The sequence below is a fragment of the Lonchura striata genome, chromosome 7 (genome assembly GCF_050655825.1).
Source record: "Lonchura striata isolate lonStrDom1 chromosome 7, ASM5065582v1, whole genome shotgun sequence".
Taxonomy (NCBI): Eukaryota; Metazoa; Chordata; class Aves; order Passeriformes; family Estrildidae; genus Lonchura; species Lonchura striata.
Window position 1 is genome coordinate 26545803 of NC_140709.1, and position 23186 is coordinate 26568988.

Sequence of the window (23186 nt, forward strand, 5' to 3'; positions counted from 1 at the left end):
ATGAAAAAAGATGCTTGTTTTGAGTAAACAGACAGATGTAGAACATGACACTATTTCAACAATCAGCCTAAGCAGCCTCCTCAGGTAGGTTTCAGCAGTTGCATTCTACTGAACAGCAGAATGAACCTACCAGCAGGAATCCAGGGCTTTTCCTCAGTCCTGTTATCACAATTTCACTCCCAGGAGAACACATGCTGAGTCCTTCTGTTTCCAAAACCCAGGACTTTATGCACTTTCCCCTAAAGGTGGAATTATAGTGTCTTCAGGAACTGACCAAACTTACCGAAGACAGGGAAAGGCAGAATTTTCAGGACTGTTCTCCAGGATGCACTGGAGGAATGAGGGTATTAATTAAACAAAGATTTCCATTCTGATGATTTTTTTCCAAAAGGGTTTAAAAAATGCTTATTTCATTTGTAGTAAATGCCCACTACCCTCAGGGCAAATGCTCAGGAAAATCTCCAGACTGTGTGAACACAAAAATCCCTTGCTACTAAAAATAAATCCAAGATTAGCCCATAGTTTGAAGTGACAACTTTTTATTTTAGGCAAAAACAAACAAAAAAAAAGGCCAAAAACATTCCGCTATTGCAATTTGTAAAATTTTCACTGTTTTCAGCAGAAACAGTTCACAAGTCAGAACGCAATATTCAAATAACATTGTGCAAAATTGTACTGGCATAACTACACATAGCAAAAAGACTAGTGTAAATCAAGAATTCCATTGAAATTAGTTGAGCTGCTCCAGTTTTACAACAGTGTACATCACCTTAAAATAGGCCCTTTTTTACAGGACATCCCTGGAATTCCTCTTGCTTACAAAAATTGCTTTACATGCAACAAGTAACCTATCAGTACAACATAAGCAAGAACATCTCCACAAGTTATCACAGTGTAACAGAGGAAAACATGTCAGCCAATTTCATACAAAGGCAAATCTAATGGCAGTTTTGAACATCCTTTGACTGCTACTCTCAAAAATTGCACATTTCTATATAAGAAATAATTTAAAATGAAGCCAAGCTATGTTCTTAACTATCAGTACATTGACAATTAGGATGGATGATGAGGTTTGTTTTCTTTCTTTAGCTTAGCAGATTTTCCAAAGAGAGTTGTTCCAAAAGTTTGTGTAATAAATGTTAATTTGCAGTGTTATCAGGCCAAATCCTCTTACTGCTACAGACCTGTCAACACTACAGGAGTCTCTGTTGTCAAATACAACTCCCAATGAAGAACTATTAAACACAGACCATACCTTGAGTATTTACTGATGACATGCAATGAAACCAAGCAAGCAGTAACTGGACTCCATTTCCGTTTGGAGCATTCAAAAAGAGACTGCTGTAGTTCAGCTGGGGTACAGGACTGGAATTTCACAGAACACTTGTGAGTAGTTAACATTCTCCCCCCACTTGACATGCAAAGTAACAGTTTCCAGATAATGCATCTAAGTCATTCTTTGTATAAACAGAACACTAAGAATAGAACTGATTTTCAGAGATGCTGAATGCTTACAAACTCCAATCAAGAAAATACACAGATACATCTTGCAGTGATTGGTAACTATTTTCCTGTATACCCATATTCAGAAAAACAATTCTAAAAGAACTCTTTAATCACAGTAAAATCAATTGCTTTCCCCAGTGCTTTTCACCTCCCTAGGTTATGAAGGGCTTACCTTCTATTGCCTTTCCTAAAAACGAACATTTTTGGTTTAACATATATCAACCTGGCTCAGATCTAAGTCATCTGATGAAAGGGTTCACACCTGCACTATGGAATTATATGGAGAAAACACAGTCCTGATGTTCTTGTGTGTTTAGGTGCTTTTATTTCCTTCTTGCAGGTTATAGTAATCTCATGAGGAAAAGTAAGAACAATACACAAGCTTTATTCTGGAGATGCAGGTAAGAGTGCATCAATTCTGGAAGATAACGGCTTTGCATGTCTGTACATAGGAAAAAAATAATAAAAGGTTCTCAAAAATACCAGCTCTGCCTTCAATCAAGCAAATTAAAGCAGCAGACCTGTGTGCCTGCACACAGTTAATCACATGGAAATCAAGATACCCAAGAAGTCATCCTGCAGGAATGATTGCTGTAACTGCAAGTCTCTGGTGACTTCCTACACATCCTCCTTTGCCCTCTCAGCTTGATGGAGGAGCTGTCAAGTACTCAGCAAGGAAACATTTAGCAAGGAAATACGGACATCACTGGCACTGAGTTTCTGTAAAGACATCAGTCAGCATTTTAGAGATGGCAGGGAGAGAGAACAGATAATACTTCAGCAAAGAATTACTGTGGTACCACTGAATTCTCTTAACAAGCAAGGAGAAGTTTGGCCTGAGGCAGAGGAAAGGTTAATGGATATGACTTTGTTTCCTTCTTCCCAAAAAGCTCAGCCTCAGTGTTTTTCAACAGTCTCAGACAATGAATTCCAGGAAATTGTATTTTAGAACAAATCAAAAAATAGCCCTGAGACTAAACATACTTTATAAGAGCTGCTATTGCTTTATGTAAACCAAACACAGCAATAATTTACTGCCACAGTAAGCAATATTTAATTTTTACTCCCTTTTTTGCTCACTTGGGATACATACCTGAAACCAAGAATTTCTTTCCAAGCTATATGCACTTAAGCACTGTCTGTTACTTTTCCAAGTACTTAAATGCTACAGGATTATGGCACCAAGCAAGGAAAGAATAGCTGATGCAGGCCAAACTTTACCAAAGGAGCCCTCTTCCTCTGTGCCTTGAGTTTTTGAAAAAAACAATTCTAATAATCACAACTGTGACCATGGACTTTGTTACAATGAACTCCTTCCTTGTGATTTAAGTAGAATTTACAACTGGAGTAATAGCATTTAGTATATCTCAAAATCAACTGCCAGTGTTATTGAACACAACCACCAGCCTTTAAGTGTAGCTAGAAGTGTAGCACATCAAGAGAACAAGAATATCAAATGCATCAAGTTGTGCATAAAAATAGACTTTTGCTTTTTCTTAAGCTACAAAGTAGGCAATCAGGGAACTGACTAGGTCTATGCATAGTTAGGATTTTAAGTAAGCCAAAAGAATTTTAACTCTTTCAGTAAAACGGTGCTTGTGTAATGCACAGGTCAGCTCCCTCCAAAAATTAATATCCCACGCTATACATAAAAGAGTTCTTAAAAAGCTCCATGCACTCTCAAAGCTATTTGCAAATCAATTTAAATACTTAAGCTAACAGCTATGCTATAGCACAAGACAGCACATAAAAAATTTAAGGCCAATTTTTGTCTGCACACATCAAAGCTGGTCTCAGAACAAGAGTTGACATATTTTCTTAACTCTGAGTCTTTAGTGTGGATTCATAAACTTGAGCTGCCATAGCAATAGTAGAGTTGTCCTGCATATAAAAAAAGACTGAATGTTGTCCTGAATGCAGTTCTTTTATAAAAAGCAAAAACTTCACACATTTACATTTGGTTTTTATCAGAGCAGCTCACTAATTTGTACAGTACATTTTCCAATAACATACAAGGTAAACTACCAGAGAGATACTCGAGTCCTACAACAACAGGTGCAAAAGAAAGTCCTACAGTAAGAAAGCTCACTGCTGTTTGGGAGAGTCACAATATGATGGAAACAAACATCAGAGTGCATTTTAGTGAAGTCAGTTAAGTGTCAAGGCTGTAATAAAGGGTATTTGTTAACTTTAGCCCTTTTTAATGGTTCTTAACCATTGCGTTAAGATCTCCTAATAAAGTACTAGGCAGTTTGGCAACAATGAAGTTCTTTACACGCTACTGTTACAGAAATAGAAAATAGACTTAAAAGCACTTCCTTTACCTGAAATGATCTGGATTCAGTCACACCAGGGTTAAACAAACCTATTTAAAGCAGTAAATTTTAGACTTCAAATTGCACTGTAGTGTTTCAGAAGAAACAAATTAATATCCACAAAGCCTAGAAAAGAACTATCAGCTGGCAAAATTACACAAGTTTGATGCACAAAGCTGCTTATTTTTAAAGCTCTGCTCCTCAGCAACTCCAGGTGACTGACAATGTCAGTGCAAATCAAAACTGTTACTTCAAAACAACCCTGTCCATTTTCATAGGAAGGTAGTAAGCCAAATTATGCCTGTCTGCTAATTTAACAGGTGAAATACTTTCATACCTCCTGGTACAGTTTTAATTTAATGACTTTTTTTGCATAATGTTTTAAGAATACTATAAATTGAGAACTTGTACATTCTAGCATGATTTACACTTACTTGCTGAATGAAGTACACTGCAATCATAGTTACTAAGACAGGACTCAAAGGAAGAGCAAATATGCATCAAATTATGATTATTATCTGCACATATATGCTGAGTTTTTTCTCTAAATCAAAATGTTTGCAAGCAAATTCATCATATTAAGCACTGAACAAGACTGTTATATTTGCAGTATCATCTTTAAATAGTTGCCATTATGAGGAGACCTGAGAATACAACTGATCCATGGAAACCATGTAGATGGAAGTTGTGTAGATGCAAGCAGTGAGATCTGCTTGTGTGTAACAGACCAATATTTAGACCCAGAGACTGCCCACAGTGACACTTACTTTGAAATTACTGAATCTCTGTTAAAGAGGTACAAGATCAACGTGTTTTATAAGCAACTATGACACTGGTATTCAGGTCATTGCAGTTTTCTGTGTATCTATAATTGTATTAACTCAAACCCAAGTAATGCACTCAAGGAACACATGAGAAACCTCAGTGAAGTTCCTGAACAGTTTCTGTTTGCAGCTGCCTTCTGCCCCCCTCCACCCCCCACCAATTTTGCCTTTCATTTGAATTTCAAAGCAACTATTAACTGCCACATTATCAGGACAAACCAAGTATCAAAAAAATCCTCTGCTTTACATGCCAGCCTGAGCTGCTAGTCAAAAAGAGAGAATATATCTGCTGCTGTAAACTTCTGCATAACAGATATCATGCCTGACAAACCATCACCTTCAAGAGACACACAAACAACACTATGACAAAAGGGAGGAAACCATGCACAGATATTTCAGTATTATGTGGCCAGGGTCTATAATACAGTGATGAGTCATGTCACAGCAAATTTGTACCAAGAGTGATTAATGTTTCAGGCTGACTCATATGGATCTAAGCAAGCCTGTAAGAGCCAAGTATTTTCTGGAAGAAAGAATACTGAGTAAGAGGATAATATGCTTTTTCCCTACATCTGCACAGAAATTTTACGGACAAATAGGGCAAGTGCTTTAAAATGCAATTTCCCAGCCAATAAACCAACACAAGTAGGAATTCTGTGAAGGAAGGAATTTTAAGAATGTGACTTACCAGAAGCACAAATTTTTAATATCAAAAAAATGTACACTATATACTAACACTGTTTTTGCATACTCTTCTGTTTTAAAAGTTTCAAACGTATTAACTTGTTTTGCTTTTTTTAGGTCTGAGGCTGTTCAGCAAGGTCACATAATTTGAGACTGCCACAATAGTTCAGCAATCCTTTGGTCCCATCAGCTGTAAGCCAGCCAAGTATAAAAGAACCTTCCCTACCAAAGGAAAAAAAAAAAAAAGAGTAGGGGGATCATCACCAGGAAACACCATCTGCTACAAACCAGAAAGGCAAAATTTTGTTACAAAATACACATTTTCATACAAAAGACATCTTGCAAAACCATCTGATTGCCCCGCCCTCTGCAGATCACAATGGTAAATGGGATCAGCTGGCTGGTCTTGAGACTTGTTTTAATGGGAAAAAAAAAGTCAGAGGACACACACCATCACAACAACTGGTCCTTTAAATGGGAAAAGATTATGATAGTCTTTGTTTTCACCAGTGTTTAAAAAATGCAGACAAGAAACAGAACCAGAGTCTTCAAAAGCAGAAAGTACACAGCATATCAGCTGCTGCATCTCCTGAACTTCCCAATGTGCTACCAGACTGTCAATTATATAAACAGTTTGATTTTGGCAGTGCCATAAATTGTTAAAACAACGCGTGTGTGTGATCAGAAAGGTCCGGTCAACTGGTTCCATTTTTTTCCCAGTAGTTGCCCAGAAAAACGTCAAGACAATCTAAATTATTCTTCAGCTTCCTCAATACATCCCGACTGCTGGAGCAGAGAGGTCTGTGGTATTACTGTACTTGTTCCACGAGAGATCCTGTCTTGATCTGTGTTTGTAGTCAAGGAGGCCATAGAAATGGGCTGTAACAAGCCAGGCGTCATGCTGGAGGAGACAGTCAGGCTGTGTGTAGTGCCCTTAAGTGTGAGATCCTGTGTGGGAAGAAGTGGCTTGAGGATGCTGACAAGACAGAAAGCAGAGCCACTTTTTGGAATGAAATTCACTTTGTTCTTGTCAGGGCAATAGAAGGCTGGAATTTCATGCAATGGCTTTGGCCTAGAAATAAAATACACACAATAGTTTTATGGAACAATCAAATTCTGCCAATGGCAGGGATGTATTGCTGAACACATCATCAGAAACAAGTCAAGGCTTCAACTTGAAGTATTTCAGCTACTCAATAATGCCTTAATGACACTCACAGCACACAGCAAATGACAAGATGGTTTAAACCACTTGTGTAAATGTGCTGCAAGGCGACAGCATGTTTTTATGGCAGGCTGTTTCCAAACCTAAGGAACTCAACAAACTTCATGCTTGATCACAAACCCTATCTGTGAATTAGCACATTCATTATATGAGAAAGTATTTTCAATCACGTTCTCCAGAAGCTTTCACAACCCAGCCAGTTCTACTCCACATATAGACACTATTTATACAGCAAGCCCTGTGAAAGAAAGCTGGCATAGCAATGGTCCTAACAGTGCCTATCTCAAAGAGGTTCATAATCATCTGGGGTTCCCCTATCCTACACTTTTGCCTTCTTTGCATGTTCACTTGAGTGTGCCCTGACTCTCAGCAGAAGACGACCCTAATCTTACTAAAAAACTCAGTGCAGAGAGTAAAATGTAGTTTTCCTGATCAAGTACCTATAATCTGGGAAGGAAGTGTGGAACACAAATCTAGATCCTGACTTGCAGTTTGCCATCTCAGCACAGAACTCAGCTCAAGACATGCTTTAAGAAAAACAGACCTGGAATGGAAATCAAGGATAGCTTAGGAATGCCTTCTGTGTTCTGACACTGCAATGCAAATCTACTTATAGTAGCCAAAATCTACTTCAAGACGGAGCTATAGAAATCTGCTTTCAAGTCTCTGTTTACTGCTTGAAAATAGCCACCAGAAATTTTTATTCACTTTTTGTTGTTGCCAGCATTGTCCTTTAGCCCATAACCTCTCCCTCCCTTCCTTGTGTTTGTAAAAGAGCCATGTTCACTTTGGTCTTTGTTTTACTAAGCCAAGCAAGCCAATCTTCCAGTATATTTTTGTAGAGATATTTTATACTGAAAAGTAATCCTGTTCATAAAACACCGTACATTTCCATGCTAGGCAACTCTCCCCAGTGTCCAGAAAATTCAACCCCACTTGTAAATTTTCTTCCCAAATGAAAATCCTGTATAGGATTTTCAAATAGAGATTATGTTAAACAAAGGTTGAGCTTTAAATAGTTACACTCATGTATTCCATAGATACATGGAATTCAAGTAACAGACATGAAAAGATGTTTCTTTCATGAGACTGTAGTGTCTGAGGATTGCTATAGCTATGTAGAAACTTGTGTAGAAGCCTGCTTCACTCTGTAGCAGAACGGTCCTACAATTACAAAGAGAGGACTTCCTAAAAGAAATGCAAACTGCAATAGAGTATGTTCTGCAGCAAGTGAATACTAACTACCTGTCAGCAACATAGTTTACATACCCTAAAATACAGACAGGTAACTTCAGTTACTGTAACCCTTCCCACATTGCTATGGGACAGACTGTAGAAACTTCTCAGAATCCATTTGCACAGGTCAGCCAAGCTAATTTTCTTTTTAACTGACATTTATACTAGATGGCATTCTTGAGATAATGTAAGAGAATGGTAACCAATCTATACTCCTTGTGTGACAAGATGGAATTTTAACTGTAGGTTAAGATTCTAGCATACAAGTGACATAAGGGTATAAAAGCCCATCTGAAATAATAATAAAACATAACCTCCCAGAATATTCTCAAAGGACAAAAATTGGCTTTTTCAGCATAATCAAAGCATCAAATACTCAGGGTCAAGTTCACTTCTCTGTCACTAGAAGTTTCACAACTACATTGATTTAGCTGAAAAGAATATGGTCTTCAGAGTCTAGATTACTGGATGTGCCTGTCAAGCTGCGACATACATTAGATGATGTTACAGTCTGTTATTACCTCTCCCCCTGTCTGATTATTTGAGTTCTTCTCCCACTGCCTGCCAGGTAAGAGACTCTTCTCAAATTATGCTGTTTTTTAAAAAAACATCAGTCAAGATTTTAACACTAAATTCCAGCAGGAAAATATATACAGATATGCCAATATATAGTCACACTAAAAAGCAGAGATCGGGTTGTTAGCATGGCTTTAGCAACTAGACTAATACCTTCTATCTGACATAAAATCAACAAAGCAATAATTAATCTAATGCTTAGATGTTATTTCTTATGTAGCAAAAATCAACTTACAAGTTTTCCTCAAAGACTTTCACCTTTTCACAGCCCTCAGGAGGTTCACGCTTGAACATGTAGCTGTTGTTGGGTTTTGGCGAGGTAGCGTATTTTGGCAAGGGAGAATTATTCCCGTTTTCTGCAGGAACAAAGTTTCTCATTATGTAAATGTGACACACTATAAAAAAACTACAAGAGCTACCTCTAAAAGTCCCCTGAATTCAAAGCCACTTCACTACCAATGTTATGAAATTCAACAACATTTTCATTTACCTTCAAAGCCTTCATTTGCAAATAAGCTTTCTTATCTCAATTCCTTTCCTTCTTTTGGTTTTTCCTTGTAACATTTTCAGGCTCCTCTGCAATCTCTGATCACTCTTGGACATTTTCAACTTTTAACTGCAAACCTAAATCTATGGTTCGGTACTGTCACCATATACACAAAAGAAATGGGCAGAAGCCATATTCTTTAAAAAAACTGAACTGGCTTATGTTGAATTACAAAATTTTCCTAGGATCTCTCAAAAGATTCCAGACAAAAAAAGAATATTTAAATAAACTAAATACTTAAACTTTTATGGGTATGTGCATAAAATGCTATAAGGTTGCAGATTTTGGCCAAGATCATAAAAAGTACCCAACACAAGCAACAGGACTACTGTGCTGTTTCACCTGATACTGTACATTCTTGCTTCCTCAACCTGCTTAAAATACTTGAATGATGTATTATTTAAAAGAAAATCTTTTTGGGAAGCACATTCCTCAGTCACATCTATGCAGCCTTAATTAATATGTGTGCACACACATAGAGCATTCTGAGCAATTTGGAAAAAATCCTGATCACTTACAAAAAAACATACAAAAAACTCTACATTCTACCATTTCTCCATGGATGCAGGGAACAAACCCTCTCTCTTACTGATGTAGTTACGCATGTTGCATAAGTTCAGCGTTGTTGAACTTTTAAAGTGGCACAGTACCTTTATCTCTGGAATCACCAAGCAGATCATCTGCAGAACATGGACTTTCCTCACTGCCTTCATTACAGATGGTAAGAAATGAGGTTGGAGACACTGACTGGGAGCGGCTGCTGTTGTTACTGCCTTTGTCTGCTCCACCGGGTGTTTGGGTATCAATGCTGCGAGTGCTGCTGCTGCGCTGCACCAATGGAGGCGGGGCACGGTGCCCGTCTGGAATATCTTGAGGCTGTTAAAATTAAAGGTATCAAACAGCTGCTCTTGTCTGGAAAGATATTTCTTTAAGGTCTGAGAGTCTTTTTGGGTTTCATAAAATCATTTGAGGTAGAAAATTTAATTCGTTACATGCAACTCCAAAAGAAACTAAAATATCAGGTTCAGAAACTATGGACAATTTCTAAGATTTCATATCACCACAGAATTCCTGAGGCTGGAAGGAACCTCTTGAGATTATCAGGTTTAACATCTCTGCTCAAGCAGACTCAGGTAAAGCAGTGTATCTAGGACTCCGTCTAGTCAAGTTTTTAATATCTCCATGGACAGTGATTCCACAACTACTCTAGGCAACTTGCTCTGAGTTTTACACACCCTCATACATTAGAACAAGCAAACAAACAAAAAACCCAAAGAAAACCAACAAAAACCTGACATTTAAAAATTTATGCCTACTGCCCCTTTCCCCATCACTGGGCACTATTGAGAAGAGACCAGCTCCCTCCATTTCTGTACATGAGATACTTATACACATTGATAAGATCTGTGGAGTTGTCTCTCCTCAAGCCTGAACACTCCCATCTCTCTCAGCTTCTCTTCATATCAAAGCATTCTGGTTCCTTAATCATTCATAATCTGTATTTCTGATACCTTACTAGTAAATTCACCTTTAAAAACCATTAAAATAAAACAAACAAAAAATGGGCAAATTATGGTTCACCTAGGATGGGGATAGCTCATCATGAGCAAAAAAGAATTACTACAAAAACTCTCAAAACAGAAATTTTGCTTTTCCCCATTTTATGAAGATTTTTTACTTAGAGGAAAAGGTTCAGATTCAAGCTTTAATTCTTGCATTCCTTTTACTTTCCAAGAGACTTTTCAACTAACCTTACTAAAGAAAATAATAAATAAAAATAAAATTAATTCCAGACAAATCTAATTTAAAAATTGTACAAAATAAAGTTTATGACTTGATCTCAAAGCAAAACAAAAATAAGTACATAGAGCAAACATGGTGGCAGATACATACAACAAGTTGCTCCTCTTTGTCTCCTGTCTCCTTAATTATTATCTCAATCTCTTGATTCAATCCTTCTACACTGTTTCGGAACCGTGACCCCGTTGATTTGGTAATAGGTATCACAGGAACAAGAGCACTCTTTGGGATGGGAGCCTAAAGAACCAGAGACAATAAGAAAAAAACATTGATTTATCTAGAAAACAAAGTTATTATTTCTACCCAAAAGTGACCCTTGAAACAGAACACATCTACACTTCAATATCAAGGATTTACACAAAACCATAGCAATTGTGTTCAAATAGATGCTTGAACTGAAGGCAGACATCCTGAATTTTGTCTTAAATCAAATTTCTAGCAGGAAAAGCTATATAACCTAGTCTCAAAATCTCCCTTGATATGGTCTGCCTCTAGCTTGACAGAGCTTTACAAGTGAAAATGTAACAGTAAAAATTTAAATGTAAGTAATTTTGAAGCCTTTAAAATACATTCACATTCCTCCTAAAGTGAACTACACCACAATGTCACATCACTCATTGTTGGACGGTAACCACATTAAAATGATATTTTAATAGAAATTTGTGGCCATCTGCAATAACATGACACATGCAGAAGGAAAATTATTCTACAAATGCAAGACTGCACTATGTTAAAAATTAAGACCAATGTATTAACTGTATTAAGACAGAATAAAACACTGACAGAACTTAGGGAGACCTCCACAGAAAGAATAAAATCCCAAGGCCAAATGTTAATACGTGGTTGCTTCAGAAGGAAGAGTAACAGTTTAAAAATCCAGTGTTTCAAAATATGCACAAAAAACTTCATTCTCAGAAAACACATTATTGAAATTTCCCAAAGCTCCCTTTAGCACACCATAACTTCTTGAGATTTCCCAGTCTCTCCATTAGCATCTGCCCTTGTGTTAAAAAAGTCTCCCTACCAGAATATTAGAAGATTCTGTACTCATTAAGCAGTGGTGTACTACAGGTAATGTAATACTTTCTACAAACATTTAGTGCAACTCAAAGAACAACACAACACACTTAAGTCACAGTAGAATTCCCATGTGAAATTCCTGGACTCTATGGCCTAGTGTGCCATGATTGAGAGTAACTCCTCTGATGACTGAAGGGCCAGCATTATCTGGTCTTCAAAGTGTATTTTTGTGAGGGAGTTTTATTTTAATTTCTCCTTTAAGTAATAAAACTACACAGACAGACACCAAAGCATTTTAATTTCCTGTGGACATTTTCAAAAACCACATAAAGCTTGTCTGGCAGAAAATCTACCTGAGAAAAATTAATGTAAACAAGATATTTAAGAACAGATCATAATGGAGACTTCTTGTCACAATCACAAATCTCTACAGCAGCAAAACTCATGAATTATATTGGTTCTGCTTTCCTGAAACATTAGGTTAGTCATAAAAAAACCAAAAAACAAACATCTTAAAAAAGACTTGCACAAGAACTACAAAAGCTTCTGTTCAGGAAATGCTTGTCACTCTGTTTCTGTCAACAAAAATGAAATATTCTCATAGTGGCCAAACTTAAAGAGTTTATAAAGTCTTGCCCGAATAATAAAAAAAACACTAGAGAAGAGCACAAGAAAGTCTGAGGAAGGAAACCTGCTAATTCTGTTCCAAGCAAGGCCTTGGATCAACAATCCAGTAAACTAATACAGGTTGATATTCAGTCACAATATAAATACATAAGCACAAATTCAGGCACTAAAGGGTGTTTATGCACCCAGTTATTCAATATACACATTCATAGGACAAACTGAGCTTGTTAAAAAGTAGAACACAAGTATGCTTTAAGATTTCAGCAGCCATTAGCAAAATGTGGGAATTCTTCACCTTTAAATGCAATTGCCTACCACAGAAATTCTTAAGTTCATGCTACTATTTGAAGAGCTCAAAGCAGATTCAGTAGAGTTCAATATAGTTCAGTACAGCATGTTTCACTTCCAAGAAAAATAATATTCTGTACCTGACTGAGGATGATTTCTTAACCCAGGGTGCTAGAGGGTGGAAAATGAATTAGTATTGTGACATGGGTGGAACAATCAGCCCCAAAACAATAAACTTTTTATTAAAAATACTGCCCTCACAAAGGTCTGCAAGGACATGCAGGAATAGGCTACCAACTTCTGACTACTCATCTGGAATACCTGGGAATGCTGACATTGAAGGCAAGGTGCCAACCACAAGATAATAATTACTGGGCACACACAGGAACACATTGGCACAGAGTTTTCAGTTCTGAAACTTACAGGTACGGCATAAACTCACAAGGTAGGAAAAAAGGGTGATGACAAATCTAAATTGTTCACAGGCCTTTCAGGAAAAGCACTCTAAGCTCTTCCAGTTTCTCACAAGTAACACAACTTTAAATAGAATCCCAGGACTTGTGATACTTTTACATCAAGCCACCTCTAGGCTGAACGTATCATGGTAATTCTAATGTAAAAAATGAAATGTTCCACCTAGTGAGGTGATAAGAGTGTCACCAAAAAAACCCAAGCCCCTCATGCTGTGAACTGCATGCAGCTGATCTTAGTAGCAATCAATTGGTCAGACACTGGGGACACAGGGTTCCCAGGAAAATAAAAGGAGCAAGAGCCTTGATGGTTCAGAGTGCCAAGTAAAAATGTAATATCAGCCAAGTGCACTGAGGAAAAAAGCATTATGTTGGAAAAAAATAATCCACTTATTCTTCCATCTGGTTTCAGTTCTGGCCTCAGTTCTAGTTTCTCCCTTATACCAACACTGAGAACATAGAAAGACACCATTGTTTTGACTCCTGTTCACAGATTCAGTGCCATGCAACTAATTCAAAATGTTCTCAGAAGCATCCTGAGATCACCTGAGTAGGCTATGACCTTTTTGCAAACTCCTCTTTCAGTTAAAGAGAGACAAAGGGAACATTCCTGGCACAATGGAAAAAGCACACACAAAAAACCAATAATTTGTTCTGAAAATAACTGTAGTCAACAGCAAGGACTTGATCAAGATCCTCCCCAACTATTTCCTGATTGTGAGCAGAGGGTCAGGAACAGCTAATAAGCTTATTCTATAGAGATTTTGTGGATTTCTTTCTTCACACAAACATCATATTAGAAAGAAGCACAAATAAACAAACAATTAGAAGTTTAGCTGGCAAGAACCACTAAAATTTTTGCTATAATTCAAGAATTGTGGTAAAATTTAAGCAGGGAAGAAAAGATGAAATGAGGGAAGCAAAGAGGAAATAAATCCACTAAAATTTCTTCTTTTTACTAGAAGAGTATTCCAATTTCCAAATGTTAAACAGAGTTTACCTGGTCTCTGTGAAGAATCTACTGACACAATTTCCTAACACTTTTGTTCACCTTGTCAGGAATCCAACTCTTTGAGCTCAGAAATCTTTACATGACCCTTTAGAGTCAACCAACACAAAAGTTTCCTTCAAGCTAGGAATGTGAAAGAAAATTTCTAAGTATTCTAATTACTAAATTCTAGTTTCCACACAGTCCTTCCCACAAATCCTGAAGGAACAGAGCTGCTGCCAGAAATTCTAGTTTAGCAGTTCTCAAAAAAAGAATGAGAAAACACAGGAACTTTGCCCTTGATGACTACAGTTACAGACTCTCACTCTGAGTTAAAAAACAGCTGCTAAATGCCATTAATCTAAACTCTTCAATTACTCTTTGAATCCTTCTTTAACTTCTTCCCTTTGCAAGTAGCTTGACACAGCTGGCACAAAATTCACCAAGAAAAACAATGTTTTGTTTTGTAACTTAGTACTGGAAAAGCTGCTTTGCTTGAATTTATATTTTATAGTTTGTTTCACAAGCCCAAAAAATAATTATCCATTGCACAATATTTTATTAATGTACTATAAAATTTGGCAGAATGTAAAGACATCCATACCAGAAACAAAATAATAAAACTATTATGATTTTTTAAAAAGTTATATGCATAATTTGGGGAGGTATTTTTCAGAATAGCAGCATTGTTGCTCATTTTTGAAATTAAAACTCACTAAAATCATCTATGCTTAAGTGGCAATACCTTAGCATTCAGAAACCCACAGGTTTGTAGAATGCCAAGGAAACCTGTTAAAATGCATGTAATTCTACAGTGTACTAAAGGGCCTACATCAAAAGTACTTTAGTATACCTTTTGGTTGAAGTTGTCCTCAAGTTCTACAAATTCAGATAAAACACCTTAAGTATGCTGATCTGTCTTTTGTTTTGGTTCAGGTTTTTTAACCAAAAGTTTGAGACGCTTTCTGTTGATTTTCATGAACTTTCTCAAAACCCCCTAGAAAAGGGACTGGGTCAGTTGTCTTTTTTCATTTTGGACTGTTCTGACTTGAGCAGTCACTAAAATCAGCAGCACAGTACACTGCACCCACGCTTCAGTAATTCCTAAACTGCTATGTCAAAAAATGTAATTCTAAAAAAAATCCCTAAATATTTCCAGCAGCAGAGAATTCAAACTACTGACAAACTGAATTCAGGAAGCACGCAAATCATGGCTCCTAACTAAATGTCCTACATCAGGGATAAGAAGTTAGAGTCTGAGACAAAAGGTGCTCATGACTTTTATACGAAGTAGGAGTTAAGAACAGAGTAGAAAAAATTCAAAACAATCTATTTTCTTATTTTCATTCTTCGTGTAGAACACATTCACTCAGACACCTGACTTTGAAAGAAAGAATGAAAGAACTTGGCCTAAATTATTTCCAGAAGGACAGAATGACAGAAATGAATTTTTTTTATTAACTGTTGTCAGATTATGATATTTATTGAACAATTAAAAGCATTTCAGGAGTAATTGGGAATATAATTAGATTTTCAGAGAAGCTTCACAGCTGAGCTACTTTCTCAATTCACAACATTGACAGTTTCCTAGTTTCTTTCAACTACACTACCTTGCCAAGGTTATTGTGAGGGATTTATTCTTTTTGTAACTGTTAAAAAAATTGTGTCTATCAAAAGTACATTCATTAGATACCAGTAGAGAGAGAAAAAAAATTTCCTTCTGAAAAAAAAAATCACCAAACTTTTCTATTGGTTTTCTTAAAGTTACTCAAAAACACACTTGAAAAAGGATCTGTGTTTTTGAAAGCCTACAAGTTTTTTACACCTGCTATCAATTGAGCTAAAAATATTACACCTCTGTCAACCTGACCTCATTAGAAGCCCTGAAATAAAACTGAAATTGCACGAATGTGGTGGCCTAACCATCTGTTTTCCTAGAAGGGATTATTACTTTAAGTCTCAAGGCATGATAAACAAGTTAAAAAAAAGAGAAAATCTTAAAAAGGCTGACTGAAGTTATGAAATGTGTAAACAAATAAGCTCATGGAGCAGCCTTTTGTCAGGTAAGTTCTCTAAATCTCATCACAGTATAGATGAGTGTTTGGCAAGACAACAAAATTTGCTCAGAAAAGCTACCTTTTATTTGAGTGTACAGTTTTACCAGCAGTTTGCTCCATGCCATACTCTACATGCAAAGTCATAATTGTCACAGCAACATGTAATGGAGAAGATGATCTATAGTTTTAGATTAAACTTATTTGTCATCTTTTTGTGGAACCTGAAGAATGCATTTTAAAAACCTTGCTTTAAGGATGAATTTAACTACCTGAAATTATTTGGAACTGGGAGTTTAAAGCCAGCTCACCCAAGTAACAAAAAGGGTTGGACCCTCATTCACTCAGGCCAAAAAAAGAGCTCTATTTCATAGAATTCACCTATAGATACAGCATATTTAGCAGTTTGTGGTATTTCCAAGTTCCCTCTAAGACAAATCACAACCTTGAAGGGACCTAAAAGTAGTATTAGCTACCCAATACAGCCAAAAAGCACACAGCCTTACCTGACTGTGGTTAATGGCAGCATGGTTGCCATGAAAAGGGGACTGTCTTTCCTTGTCCCGATGGTGCCTGCTGCTGTGTTTGCTTCTCTGCAGCTGTTGACGTAATTTTGCAATCTAACAAAGGAAAAAAATATATCCGATTTCAACAAGTGTATTCAAGTACATAGGTCATTTCATTCATTTATTCCATTCACTTAGTTAAAATTATTTACTACCATAACATGCATAATTACTGCCAGCACTAGATTATACTCAGATGCTTGCAAACCTAGTATGCTAGCTACCAGTTCAGCTGATGCTCAGAAGACATCTCTAGAGGTTTAGTGAAAGAATTTGAAATACATACAATTTGAAAGTAATGAGGTCATTGCTGTTATGCCACTTGAATTTAACATTTTCTTTCCCACATATTCAGATTGAAAATATTAATTGACCTGCATTTTTATATTAAATCAATAGCAAATGAAAAGCAATTTCATATTTTTTACCAAGCCCAGCATCATTTCATAATTCAACAAAGTAGTAACATATTCCTGCCTTCCTGAAGTATCATGGTATCAGTGCAGACCAAAAAAAAACATTTAATCCAAAATTCTCAAGTAATTTCTGACCTCCTTGAGTTGTTCATTGCTGCCCCATGATGATGAACGTTTGTGTGAGCTTCTCTTCTTCTCTAAATATTCTTCAGCCCAGGCACTTTCTGTCTGTAGGAAGAAGATTACAGGACTCATTAAAAAAGGTAATTGCTACTTTCTGGCAGAATATTTTAAAACAAATTAGAAAAGAGAACATTTACGATATGCTAGATTCAGAACTGAAAGTGAAAAGTAACCAACTAAAAGCCTTCCTCACAGGTTAAGTACGAAAAAGCAGAATGAAACCAAATAAATAAAGAAACCCAAACCCACAACTTTCAGACCTAGTGTAATACAGGGATGTGCTAGTTTCCCTTCCAAATGAGTGAGCATAAGGCAGTACTCACAGCCAGATGTCCCACAGGCTGCAACAGAGCTCTGAAGAACCACTGTGAGGGTGCTGAACTGAGGGGAGCTGGTGTATTTCATTTCCTGCACAGATGCTGACCTTGTTATTTCTGAAGTATTAGCAAGGGTGGTTTGGTGTAAGCGCTGTGAAAGCCTGTACCAGCACAGCTTCAAAATCACATTCTTGCTCTCAAGAATGAGAAAAAGGAAAGTAAGGCATATAAGAACCACTAGAACTACTACAAAGCAGGGAATAAATTTATTAATGCCTCAAAGGGCTCCAGGTTCACAGTTGTCCCAGGCTAAGCAGAAAGCAGCACAGATAATACTAAGCTGGTTTCACGGAACCCACAAAGAAATTAGTGCTCAGTAAAAAAATTTCACAAACATATTGTGGTGAAGGAGTTCTGAGAAATACAAAGTATCATTAAGGCACAGTGTATTTCACGCAAGAAAATGCACAGGCAAGCCTGTGATAATACTGCATGCTTTATGGGCAGCTAATAGTCCCACCTAGCCACCTCCAGGAATGTCTTCAAACACAGTGAACTGTAAAGGCTCTAAGAAGACAGATAAGTAGCATCTATCAGGAAACACTGAGCCGTCACAGGAAGTAAGGGGAAGAACCAAACCTAATGAAGCAGGGGGAAGAATTTCTGGAAGCATTTTACAGACTGAAAGAGACAGCAAATTCCTTGAAATTCACTCTTGCCACCATGCAAGAGTGGTGGCACTCTTAGCCACAGTGGTGATCTAGTTAACCTCATTTTCTGGATATCTCACTTTTTCCTATAGAGAAAACTTTGATTGCCTCAAAGTCTTTACAACTACAGTGCGCCATGGTTGTTCTTACGTGTGAGACTACCAGCCTGCAGAAGCCACATGCTGATCTTTCTTACAAGCTGCTCTTATATCACAGAAACTCAAGTCTTTTGTGGTATTAATCCCTATTTTTGCAAATATACAGGGTGCAACCCCATCAGTTTCAGTTCAGACACAAGTTTCATATAAATGAAACCTTCATTATCAGTACTTTCTAATCTTTGTCATTCCAGACGAAAAACTAACTAGGACAAATCTGAATAATAAAGTTAATAGGGTTGCTTTGAAATTCCTATTTCATAGCAAAATCAGAATTCATTACAATCTGTTTTTCCAGAAAAGCACTCATTGATCTTTACCATAAAATAGAATAATTGATAACCCCCATTCCCTAGTACCATCCTTTGTTTATTCAATTCTCAAATGTCAGTCAGGAGTATCATCCTGTCCTCTAGCTCCTGGAACGGTACGCTTTAACTACTAATTCTAGCTTCCCAACCCAGCACAGGAGAATAATTAACACTCTAATTAGTCTTTGCCTGACATTCCCCCCCTCACAGCCCCCTGAATTATCAGGCTAGCCCAGAGATCTGAGGCTTCGAGGGGAGGAATATCAGGAGATGGCAAAGATTTCCAAAAGAGGCTCTTACCCCGATATATGTTGGTGCAGCTCTCTTTATTCTGTGATGTCCTAGGGGAGAGTGGGGCAAAAGAGGACGAACAGGAAATGTCAGGGGTTTATCTAGACTTTGGACAGGGTGGACTTCCCTGGCTCTCCGCCAACCCCATTGGGGTAGGAAGAAGGGGTCCAGGGTTATCTTGATCAGAGTCACAGGGTCCCAGGGAAGGGGGCACAGATATGCCTTTAATTTATTTCAAGACTTTGACTCAAGATTCAATAATTATTTAATAAATTACTATCTGATTCATTTTAAAGCATTAAAGGTGCTTTGATGCTCATCCTCAAAACAAATAGTTAGAAATTTTTTCTGATTCAACTACAGCAAACCTTTACATTAAAATGGAAATGCAATACTATTTTAGCAAGTCTTCTTCTATTTATTCCCCAAATTTTGATTATAATATTTATAATCAAGAAATAGACCAAATAACCAATAGGCGAAGTGATATTTATATTTCTCTGGCTTCTTAAAGTACTACTACTTGCTTATTATTTATTACCATGCACAACATCCTCCCCACTTTCTAGAATTACAAAGAAATTAGGCTGAATTTATTACAGGCAGTAGAATACTTGAGAAAAAAAAAAGTCTTAAGAGACAAAAGCTAACCAGTTAAAAAGAATTATTTAAAAATAAAAAAATACAAAGTAATTGTCTCATTTTAACTTGTAAGACAAACATGTTTCATTCAAAGCAAAAAAAAAAGATTATTAACACCTGTTTCATGAGCACTTAATAAGTGCAGGTATGAATTCTAGCCAGACCCTTGGATGCTCAATAATACACCTGTTCATCATCCAACAAATATTCTTCACGTACATAACCCAGTCTAGTTTTATAGACAGGTTTCATCAAAATACTCAGTTGCAGGAGGAGTCAGAGAGACAGTCTCTGCATGACCTGGGGTCTCTTACACAGCTCTCAGCTATGACCCATGGGCATCTCTAAAAAGGCCTGCAAGCTGCAGTGTGCCACTAATTGCTGTCTCTTCCCAGTCTGCTTCCCGAATGACTCTACTCCCTGTGTGGTAACTCCACACAATCAAGGTACCCTGCTTACTCAATTTGAAAACCTTTTATAACTTTGCAAATTCAATTCCTGTTCTCTAAAGGCTTGGAATTAGAACACATATATTTCTTGTCAGACTTTGTGAAATCTGAAGTTACACACACTGGAACCAGAGTATCTCACCAGTGAAACTTCATTCAAATATGACATTTTCAGAAAAGCTGAACAGTACGCATGGGCAGCCTTTGTTATCTTGGGAAACTAATCATTGTAAGTCACATTTTAAACTTGTCCCCAGCTCCAGTGACTGCTCTCAGGCCCACTGGAAGATTAAAAGCAGTAATACCTCATCAGTGTCATATCAACATCAGCTTTGGACACACAGATGTATGTCCATAGACCTAAATTTTCTACTGGCTTGATAAATTTTAAATTAGGAAGTGCAAACAGATTATTCTAGTTCTCTCAGAAATACACTACCATAAATCACCACTAAATGTACTCATTCCGCAGAAATATCTAATGCCCTTTACAGTCTTTCCATTAACCTTTCAAATACATTTCCTCTACAAAAGCCCCACTACCACAGCAGTTAGATGTGTCAGAATTGGAAGAAAAAGCCAAAAGCAAAATGCAAGCCAAAAAGGATGATATCTGGCAAATACAGATAATAAAAGCCCAACTATGATTCAGATTATATTGAAATTAACCTGAATGAGAACAACTGAACATAGCAAATACTTTGGCAGCAGTACAGAAATATAAATATTTTGTAAAAAGTATTATTCTAAGGAATCAAATATGAAAATAAATTGTTAGGACACCCATACGGGTTTAGTTCTGCCCTTTTATGATGCCTTTTAATAGCTAGGCACAAACAGCCACTCATATCTTATATCACATACCTTCCTTCATCACCCTCCTCCTCTTACTTCAATTTGCTTACTTTTTTTACCCTGTCTTCTAACCGTTTTTCTAATTTGTTTTCCTGCACAGAAAGCTTGTTCCTCAAGTCCTTTTTTCTTCACCAGCTCCTAATTCCACCTTATCCGCATGAGCATATTTCCCTACAAAAACACCTTCCTCCTCTACTGATCTGCTCTTTGAATTGTGGTCCTTCCCACAAAAGCTGTGGATCTCAAAAAGGCCCCACAGTAACACTGCAGAGCTCATCTGCTCAACATCCTACACGTTCTTACACACAGAAAACCATGGGGACACCTTTTTTCTACTTTTACCTAACCTAACAGAGGTTCAAACACAAGGATGTCCCATATGCTACGAGGTCCTCTTCCAACTGCATTCTGTTTGTTCTTTGGAATCAGTGGAGACTTCTTGTTGAAACCGTGTTCCATTCTGGGATTTCATTCAATTGTTTGTTGGTTCCATTTTCACAGGTGGCACAGGACTGAATCTTTAGCGCTTTCAACATTTGGTTAAGCAGGTGATATTTATTAGCAAATCATGCATTTTTTTAATACTTTCCAGTTGAGCTAGATTTTAACACCATTCATGGTTCAACGAGGCAGTTATTCAATGCATATAATTCTAGACTTGGTGCACAAAACCCAAGTGAACATTATGGGGATTTTACAGAGGATGAAGAGCTGGAGATAGACATACATATAAGGATACTTCACTAAGTTCTCTGTATGAATGTAAACAGCACTTAATTCCAGTGCTATCTAGTGTACTGCACCTTGTAAGAACAATAAGAATACAGATGTATAATGCACTAGTGTTTTCCTGAGGCAAGAAGGAAGTAGAACACCTAAAAGATACTACAGTTCACAGCCTTTACTTAAAGAATGCAAGTAATTCACACATGCAATAGCAAAGGAAAATTCCCGCAATTTGAAAGTGAATAGGAACTTGTGAGCAAGAAAGCTAAAGTGAATGTTTTCAAGGGAAAAGCTTCTTACATTTAAATCCTGTCTTTACACTTAAATGCTCCAAAGACAAAAAAACCTACCTGTGTGGCTTTGTCTCTCATACAGGGAGCAGCTTGTCCATGATTATCCCTAGGCCACTGTCCAGCAAGGTATGGAGCAGCTAGGGTATCCAGTGAAGAGGTGCGGCGAACGATACTGGAAGGACTTGAGGAAGGTGGTCTTGATTTGTCTGTTAGTGCAAGAAAGCAAGAACATTTGATTACAACAAAGTCAAGGGAGAGAGCTTATTCATTTTAATAGTCTACAAGAAATCATATCAAATTGGAATTATATTATTAAGTACACAACAAGAGACTTTTAATATGGAAATTAAGTTTGCTTTTCCAGGTTCTATTCTGTTTGAATAAGCTTGAAATCTGTTTTAATGGTTTCCTTAAAAACATTCTTATGTCACAAATGTTGCATTAGTGTTTACACACCACTATTTACTCCTTTAGAAGTCTAACAGTCATTTGTCTCTTAAATTATGAAGGTGTAGAAGAAATAAAAATAGCTAAGTTTACTCATAAATAAAGGTTAATGAAGAAAAACTTCAACTTTTTCAGTTTAATGCTGAGCTTACAGTTCATCCCACTAGTCCTTCACCTACTTTACTTCAAGGGACTCTATAAACCTGCATGTTTTAATCACCCAGCACATAACATATGGCATAACCCTTAGATTCAGAAGTCAACATTGATAAGGTAACGATTTACAGTTTACAAGCTAATTGGGACATCTCCTCCCTTTACATGCTACTTGGTAACTACATTCATATTTGCCTGGTGCTGTATCTTCTGCAACACCTCATTTGTAGTGTATATACAGGCATCCTATTTCAGAAAAATTTAACTACTAAGAGGAATCCTTACTAAAAAAGGTTAGCTATAACAACCACTGGAACTAATATGAGAAGGAAGACTACTGTTAAAAATAAAAAAATTGTATCTATCCCATTTGTCAATGATGTCTTAAGTAAAGTGGCAGCAGTCTACACCACAAACTATGAAGAACAAACACTGAAGAAAGCTTCCTCAAAACAATAACTGAAGTTGGCAAATTTAAGAGATTGATAAGCAGTTAAGACTCAGGG

General features: G+C 37.0%; 1 protein-coding gene across 1 annotated transcript in view; it reads right to left on the reverse strand.

Annotated features, from left to right (window-relative positions):
* Nucleotides 1–522: 522 nt before the first annotated feature.
* The window catches only part of FAM117B (family with sequence similarity 117 member B), a 29342-nt gene continuing 6678 nt past the window's right edge, over nucleotides 523–23186 (reverse strand). The window contains exons 2-8 of the mRNA XM_021555405.4: nucleotides 22135–22283; nucleotides 17278–17370; nucleotides 16667–16780; nucleotides 10807–10950; nucleotides 9564–9789; nucleotides 8602–8722; nucleotides 523–6401 (exon numbers count right to left, since the gene is read on the reverse strand). Of these exons, the coding sequence (XP_021411080.2) occupies nucleotides 6083–6401; nucleotides 8602–8722; nucleotides 9564–9789; nucleotides 10807–10950; nucleotides 16667–16780; nucleotides 17278–17370; nucleotides 22135–22283 (1166 nt within the window). The 3' untranslated portion in view covers nucleotides 523–6082. The remainder of the gene's footprint in view (nucleotides 6402–8601; nucleotides 8723–9563; nucleotides 9790–10806; nucleotides 10951–16666; nucleotides 16781–17277; nucleotides 17371–22134; nucleotides 22284–23186) is intronic.